The sequence below is a fragment of the Oncorhynchus kisutch genome, linkage group LG8 (assembly GCF_002021735.2).
Source record: "Oncorhynchus kisutch isolate 150728-3 linkage group LG8, Okis_V2, whole genome shotgun sequence".
Taxonomy (NCBI): Eukaryota; Metazoa; Chordata; class Actinopteri; order Salmoniformes; family Salmonidae; genus Oncorhynchus; species Oncorhynchus kisutch.
Genome location: NC_034181.2, coordinates 57,279,309 through 57,287,571, shown reverse-complemented (window position 1 = coordinate 57,287,571; position 8,263 = coordinate 57,279,309). Strand labels below are relative to the sequence as shown.

The 8,263-nt window shown below is 40.9% G+C and overlaps 1 protein-coding gene across 1 annotated transcript; it reads right to left on the bottom strand.

Annotated features, from left to right (window-relative positions):
* Positions 1 to 3,818: 3,818 nt before the first annotated feature.
* On the bottom strand, positions 3,819 to 7,283 carry LOC109895291 (fibroblast growth factor 3). Its single transcript, XM_020488908.2, has 3 exons — positions 6,823 to 7,283; positions 5,305 to 5,408; positions 3,819 to 4,667 (listed from the first exon to the last, which is right to left on the bottom strand). Exons 1-3 carry the CDS (start codon positions 7,097 to 7,099, stop codon positions 4,281 to 4,283), a joined length of 768 nt encoding a protein of 255 aa, XP_020344497.1. The 5' UTR covers positions 7,100 to 7,283; the 3' UTR covers positions 3,819 to 4,280.
* Positions 7,284 to 8,263: the final 980 nt, after the last annotated feature.

Genomic DNA, 8,263 nt, shown 5'->3' with positions numbered 1-8,263 from the left:
GAGGCCTAGTGAATAACCCAGTTACCGTTGTCATGTCAGACTAGGCTACAACCTTTACACGCAAGTTAAATTGATCCTGTCTATTTATTTTCCTCTTCAAAAATGCCGGGTGGTCACACATTGATGATGGGTTAAGATCCCAGAAATGTTCCATAGAGTTCAAATAACAGACACATCTCAACATCATCTGTTGAGAGGAGACTGCATGAATCAGGCCTTCATGGTTGAATTGCTGCAAAGAAACCACTACTAAAGGACCCCTCTTGGCCTTGCGTGTCAAGAAGAGACTTGCTTGGGACAAGAAAGATGAGAAATGGACATTAGACCGGTGGAAATCTGTCCTTTGGTCTGATGAGTCCAAATTTGAGATGTTTGGTTCCAACCGCTGTGTCTTTGTGAGACACAGAGTAGGTGAATGGATGATCACCGCATGTGTAGTTCCCACCGTAAAGCATGGAGGAGGAGGTGTGAGGGTGCTTTGCTGGTGACACTGTAGGTGATTTATTTAGAATTCAAGGCACACTTAACCAGCATGGCTACTACAACCTTCTGCAGCAATACTCTATCCCATCTGGTTTGCGCTTAGTGGGACTATCATCTGTTTTTCAGCAGGACAATGATCCAAAACAACTCCAGGCTGTGTAAAGGCTATTTGACCAAGAAGGAGAGTGATGGAGTGCTGCAGCAGATGACCTGGCTTCCACAATCACCTGATCTCAACCCAATTAAGATGGTTTGGGATGAGTTGGACCGCAGAGTGAAGGAAAAGCAGCCAACAAGTGCTCAGCATATGTGGGAACTCCTTCAAGACGGTTGGAAAAGCATTCCAGGTGAAGCTGGTTGAGAGAATACCAAGAGTGTGCAAAGCTGTCATCAAGGCAAAGGCTGGCGATTTTGAAAAATCTCCTTATATAAAATATATCCGGATTTGTTTAACACTTTTTTGGTTACTACCTGATTCCATATATGTTATTTCATAGTTTTGATGTCTTCACTATTATTCTACAATGTAGAAAATAGTTTAAAAAATAAAGAAAAACGCTTGAATGAGTAGGTGTGTCCTAACCTTTGACTGGTACTGTAATTCATGTCTAATGCTCTCCTGGGAAATAGCATATGTTTTCGTTAGCCAGCGGATATAAGGCTACATCAGAATGTATATTTTATTGTCTGGTTGATAAATGCACATCTTTGTAGGGTGACCGCTTAGCCTAGGCCCTAGTCATCAGGCTATTGAGATGAAGATATGATGTTTTGTCCCGTGAGAATAGACGAGAATAAGACAGAGGGCGGGGAAACACAAAGGCTAATTCAATACTTCCACTTATCAAAAGTCCCACATTCCGGTTAAGTAATATTAGAGTTTGGCATTCATAACAAACTATAGCAACATGTTACACTTTCTATGACACAGTTTCTTTTTCAGGAGGGATTGCCTTGTTTATTGGATCTGAGGCTTTGGTCGTTTTTGGGAAAAAAAGCAGAATGTCTCGGGCGACACAGCTTCCCAGGTTCCCCTAGAGACGCTCTATTGTCATGCTCAGGAAGCTTTCAGACCCTCAAGGTATAGGATAACACTTCTTTATATGCTCCTATAGATTTAGCAATACACAGTTAGTGGGTGGTTGCAAGGTTCAGTTTTTCATATAAACTTGAATTAAACATTCTATGACAGTGCTTGCAATTAAAAACATGTTATTGTATCCCTAACACTTTCTCTGTCATTAAAACGGGTGCAGTCACTCTGAATGAGTGGGAAGGGTAGAGTACAGCATAGAAGGGATTGGTTCCCCTGAGAGAGTTCCATTCTGCTGGAAGGCCGTGAGAGCCATTTTACTTCAGGACCGTGGGATTACACTATTGGGTTTGATGAAGCACAAAGTCATGGTACTTGGAAATAAAGAAACAACCATTCAGCTTTTAAAATGTCAATTTTGCCATCAGTAGCCTATGTTATTTTGAAACTGTGTAATAATCACCTCACCTTGACAGAGGTAACTCAGACGCTAACATTAGACCTCCCTCTTAACCCCAAGAAGCCTTTTTTTAAACACAACGTTCACAGGTAAAAAAATGTCCATATGACATTAAAACAAATACTCGATAGTTTATTGTTTACATGTTACAGTGTTCACTATAGCCTCATGAATCAACATTCACCATAAAATAATTGATTGGTGGTGAAAAAGAAAATCATGACAATTACATATTTGTGTTAACATAGAGTGGAACGAAGCTGTGTCCCCCATGCTCTGAGCAGAACGGCAATCTATGAGCAACATGGAAGGCCAAAGCTAGGCCTAATTCGTGTAGGTACAGTGGTGTCAAAACTGACAAGAGATTATCCCAACCTGGGTTGAAGTACAAAACATGGTAATGGGCAGGACAAAATGGAGTCAGTTGAGTGTGATCTCATGCCCAAAAATGGAAAAAGAGTATTTGATAAGTACATTTTATGTATTTTGTCTGTTCAGTTGCACTAGCCAGTTATACCAATTAACAAAACGAAGTAATGTTTGACAAGCCAGATTGACCATTTGTTTTGACAATATCTCTTGTTACCATACATTTGAGTGATGGGTACGCCTAGTTGGTTACAACAAAGTAAAAAATAATAACATTGGTAAATGTAGAAACAATCTCATCAATAATTTAAAAAACACAGGTACCAAATAAATATTCATATCATTGGCAATATACAAAGTACTTCTCGCAGTTTACAGACAGTACACTATCACATCATAAGTACATTTCAAAATAATAGTGTTCCCATGTTTTTATTTATTTTCTTTTTTATGTTAGTTTGAAAAAGTGCTTTGCTGTATTTCTGTTTCTCTGCCACCTCCTTGGCATCTGTAAGCACTTGAATGATGGAGCATACCACCTCCTTGGCATCTGTAAGCACTTGAATGATGGAGCATACCACCTCCTTGGCATCTGTAAGCACTTGAATGATGGAGCATACCACCTCCTTGGCATCTGTAAGCACTTGAATGATGGAGCATACCACCTCCTTGGCATCTGTAAGCACTTGAATGATGGAGCATACCACCTCCTTGGCATCTGTAAGCACTTGAATGATGGAGCATACCACCTCCTTGGCATCTGTAAGCACTTGAATGATGGAGCATACCACCTCCTTGGCATCTGTAAGCACTTGAATGATGGAGCATACCACCTCCTTGGCATCTGTAAGCACTTGAATGATGGAGCATACCACCTCCTTGGCATCTGTAAGCACTTGAATGATGGAGCATACCACCTCCTTGGCATCTGTAAGCACTTGAATGATGGAGCATACCACCTCCTTGGCATCTGTAAGCACTTGAATGATGGAGCATACCACCTCCTTGGCATCTGTAAGCACTTGAATGATGGAGCATACCACCTCCTTGGCATCTGTAAGCACTTGAATGATGGAGCATACCACCTACTTGGTCTCTGTAAGCACTTGAATGATGGAGCATACCACCTACTTGGTCTCTGTAAGCACTTGAATGATGGAGCATACCACCTACTTGGTCTCTGTAAGCACTTGAATGATGTCCAGTTCTTACTTGAACTTAAAGCTGCTGATAAATGAAACAGATATGAAAAATAACTGTACACATATATACATGCATTTTGCACACAATGTATATAGACTCTCTTTTTTTTTCTTTTCTACTGTGTTATTGACTTGTTAATTGTTTACTCCATGTGTAACTCTGTGTTGTCTGTTCACACTGCTATGCTTTATCTTGGCCAGGTCGCAGTTGCAAATGAGAACTTGTTCTCAACTAGCCTACCTGGTTAAATAAAGGTGAAATTAATTTTTTGTTTGTTTAATTCTGATCTTTAAAAAGTTCCACAAGAACACAAAAATAACTTGTCTTCTTCCAGGTAATACGACAGTGAGAAGATATCCAGCTGTGTTGACTTTAGTCACATTCACACGTGTATTTACAAAACAAACACCAAACCTATCATCCTTTCATACTTGTGTAGTGGTAGATCTAACTTTAGATGTATGTGCCTGACTCGAATTCCCAGGCAAATCTTGTGTTGGTATTGCAATAGTTGTGGGGGATGGTTCGAGTTGCATGTATCTCAAGCAAGGATTATGGCGGGAGCTTGTACAATGAAGTATAGCTTGCTGCCACTGACTGATCCAAGTGAAATTTTCTCCTTCTAAAAACAGATATTTCAGTAAGTCCGTTTTTGGTCATTTTCATGTGCCATGAACTGGTGCTCCTCAGCGGAGAAATAGGGCCTACTGCTCAGGCAGTGGCGAGTGTCAGTCAGTCACCAGGCCTCTTGGTTCTGCCCTTTCTGCCACGGGCCCGGTGTCTCCGTCTCCGGTGCTCAGCCCGGCCCATAGTGGGACTCTGCTGTCCAGCTGGAGGCCTCTGGCTGTCACGGAGCTTTCGCACCATCTCATGGTCCTTATTGCCTAGCACTCGAGGCAGGAAAAGGGAGGCTTTGTCAGTGCTGCGTGTCTTAAAGCCCCTCCTTGGCCGGCCTTTACCATTGATGGACACATACCACTGCCGCTTGGCACTGGCTCGTCGTTTGCCACTGCCACCCACTGCAGGGGGCTGCAGGGTGGAATGGTGTCGTGAAGCATATGTGTTGTAGCCCAGCTCATGAATCCGCTCCAGGAACTCACACTCCTGGTTGAACACATCCTGAAAGATAACACAATCTCAATCAACCTTTCATCATAGTCAATCAGTCCTTTCATTAATCATTTCATTAATGACATTGGACCAATACACAAATAGAGGTGAATCTATGAGATCACAATTTCACATGAAAGCTATTCAAATAGGCCTCCTTGATTCACTGACATCTACATCCACACACACACCTTTGTTTTGCTATCCTTGTGAGGACCAAACAATTTATTCCGATTCAAAATAATATTTTCCCTAACCCCTAACCCTAATACTAACCCAAACCCCTAAACCTAAAATAGCATTTTTCCTTGTGGGGACCAGCAAAATGTGAGGACTTCTGGGCCCCACAAAGATAGTAAAACCAAACACAGGCACCCACACAAACACATTCCATGTGATTGATCATAATGCCTTGCATTGATGATAGGTTGCTTCAAACTCTTGAGAACTAGAGCAGTGACCAATTAGTTGGAGCAGTCTCACAAGCCTCATATAAGATATGTTGTTTAGGGAAATCCCTCCAGTTTGGTGCAGTTTTACGCAAGATAAACAGCCCAATGGGATAGATGGAATCAAATAGCGCTCATTATTACCCGAATCCTCTTAATGAATATCTAGGTATCTTGGCAAATGTGACAACACTTACCGAGGCGTATAGACGTCCTTTATCATTCATGGCCAGATACCTCCCGGAAAATATCCCCTTTATCGCTACCACTCCAACATCCACTGCTGTGATCTCCATGATGCCTGAGAAGATGACACCAAATGTTATGCATTAATACATTCTGAATAACATTTGCATCGAGGCTATAGTAGACTATAGGAGTAGTAGTAGTAGTACTGTCCTTCATGACGCTATCATTTGGATGACGTGTAGAGGCTTCGGCGTTCTCGGGCTCCATTACGCACAGAAACACTTTGGGCTATATCATGATAATAAACGTTATGCGTTTTGGTTAAGTGTCGGGTGTAGAAACACAACGTATATGAAATGTTTATTTAAAAAAAAAATAGCTTGACTGCTTATCTTTTCTTTTTTGGGGGGTATGTAATGTCATCACAAAAGTCAATTTTCTCACAAATAACTTTGATAAATTAAGATCTAATTGGATGTTTAGAAGTTGTGAGATTAAAAAATATTACATTTGGGTTTATTTGCTCTATCGTCACCCATTGATTAGTCTATGTAGGGTATTCAGTGGTTTCGGATAATCGTCATTGATTGGATAAATACATCCGCTACGACCCAGCTTTTGTGTCTCTCATTGTCTGTTAATTATGATGTTCATATGTAAATAGGCCTCAATTTTGTGTTTGGGTTTGGCTAATGGGCGCTCTATTGCCTGATACGTGACTATGCCTAAGTGTTTAAATGCTACAGTTAATAAGTGTCCTCTGGTCACGTTTTCAAAGATATACAAACATTATTTACACTGCCCAAGTCAAATATGCAAGAGGAAACCATTCAGTATACCAATTATCCGTAATTGTGACCCTGATGAAGTAGCCTGGGGGGCTGTTTATGTGTGGAACAGTGGGAAGTGATCAGTTTGGTAGATATTGCATCACATGTATGACAGCTTACCTACCGGTGTTGTCATCTATATGAACTACTGCACCCCATAGGCGAATACTGTTTTATAAAGAGCATGCCTGACCTAATGCAGCTATGAATGAAAATGTAGTCCAAATCGCATGGAATGATACTTCCAGCGCCACACAATTAAAACATAAATTATTCAATTCAACAGATATTTCCGTTATAATTAAGTTTTTCAAATGCTTATGAAACAAACAGTGTTCTTTAACCACATGAAGTCTTCAATATAAAACAAAATATATACGCTCTTAGAAAAAAATGTTCTGGATAGAAACAAGAAGGGTTATATTGCGTGCGTCATATATTATGGTACCTCTAAAGGTTCTATATAGAACCCTTTTAACGCCGGAGGTTCTTCACTCAACCAAAATTGGTTCGATATAGAACCCTTTGATTTCATAGGGTTCTATATGGAACCAATTTCGGTTCTTGGAAGAACCTTAAGGGGTGCCATATGTAAAGCAAGCATATAACCATGTTTGGTTCTACCCATAACCCTTTTTTCTACGCGTAGGCTACACATATAAAGGAAATACAACATGTATTATAGCCTATACTTACTAAATTGGTTGTTTTCCTCAAGAGAACCGTCTATTTTCCCGCTTGGGTGTATTTGCAAATGATATTTAGTTGCACAGTAAAGTTTTCTGCATCTTGGTGCTCCTCCGAGGTGCTCGTAGACTCCACCGCGTCCCCCAGCATCTCTCCGCTGCCTTGGGTCACACGCCTGGCCCCGGGCACAAGGCGCCCCTGAAGTCCTAGCAAGCCTCGGAGACAGATAATCCTGCTTGCTTTGGTCCAAGAAACTCAGCAACAACAGGAACTGAATTATAACCATTGTGGCATGGCTGTATATCGTAAGATTCTGACAAGAATGGATAGAAATGGCCCCCGGGGTCCCATTAAAGAGTTGGCGTATGCCTTTGCCGTAGTGATGGCAAAACGTAATGATCCTGCCCACGAAACATTGGCATGCAGATGTGTTCCTCTGCGGTCTCTTTATCTGAAGTGATCTGGTGAAGCCGTGGTCGATTAGGGCCGGTGCGTTGACAACAGTGTGGTCTCGTCCTGGCGGTTATCGTCTCCTTTGCTCTCCCTACAGTGGATTGTAAAAAGTTCTGGATCCTACAAGGAGCCTATCGTGAGATTTCGCTGATCGACAGCGTGGACAGATCTAAAAGAACCTTCCAGTGACAATAGCCTGAACTCCGACCAATTGATACAAAGGAAAGGGGGAGGCAAGGTATCAGCCTTGCGTGAATCAAGAGAGTGCAGCGTGGATAAAATTACACAGCATTTACACACAGTGGCTTATTGCGGAAAACCGCATCACAAAGAGCGAGCCATCTGATGGCAGTTTCCCTCTGAACTCATCTTTAGAAATATCCCAAAGACCAAAATGATGTACTGTGGTTTAAGACGTGCGCGCCTATCCAAGTGACATCAATTCCGTTTAACAGGTGAAGGTAGGAGTCTTAAACAAAACAAAACGTTTGGTTCGTGGTTCAAAGATAGGGTTATTGGAAACATCTGCAAACTTTTATATAATTTAAATGATCCTAACCAAGCACTCCCAGGGATCAGTAAACCAACGTTTAGGGTTTAGTTTCTTTCGCCTATTAGGTCCATATTAAAATAGTGTCTCACACAATATTATAATATTAGTCTACGGGTTGTCTAAGTGGTTTGATAGATTACATGTAACTGAGCATTTCATTTGTTTGCCCAGTCCCTCGGTTTGTGTAAATTATTGTCATAATGATGTTACATTTCAGACTTTTTCCTATTGGATTTTGATCAGATAATCTAACCAGCCTAACATATATGAGGTGTTTCCACTATCACACTCTCAAATAGTTGAAATGTATTTATTTAAATATTAATTTCAGTCATTTTTAGGGTGGTCCAAATATCTCAAGTGACTGTCCTACCAATGTATTAACGCTAGCAGGTGTCATTAAAGATTACGAAATCAATATATCATTATAAGCTTTAGTATTTT

What these genes read in the sequence shown, in the direction of transcription:
- LOC109895291 (XM_020488908.2), bottom strand. Translation starts at nt 7,099, where the DNA reads ATGGTTATAATTCAGTTCCTGTTGTTGCTGAGTTTCTTGGACCAAAGC. An exon ending in TGAGGAAAACAACCAATTTA is followed by an intron (nt 5,409 to 6,822) that starts GTAAGTATAGGC and finishes TCATCTTCTCAG; the next exon opens with GCATCATGGAGATCACAGCA. An exon ending in AAGGACGTCTATACGCCTCG is followed by an intron (nt 4,668 to 5,304) that starts GTAAGTGTTGTC and finishes GTTATCTTTCAG; the next exon opens with GATGTGTTCAACCAGGAGTG.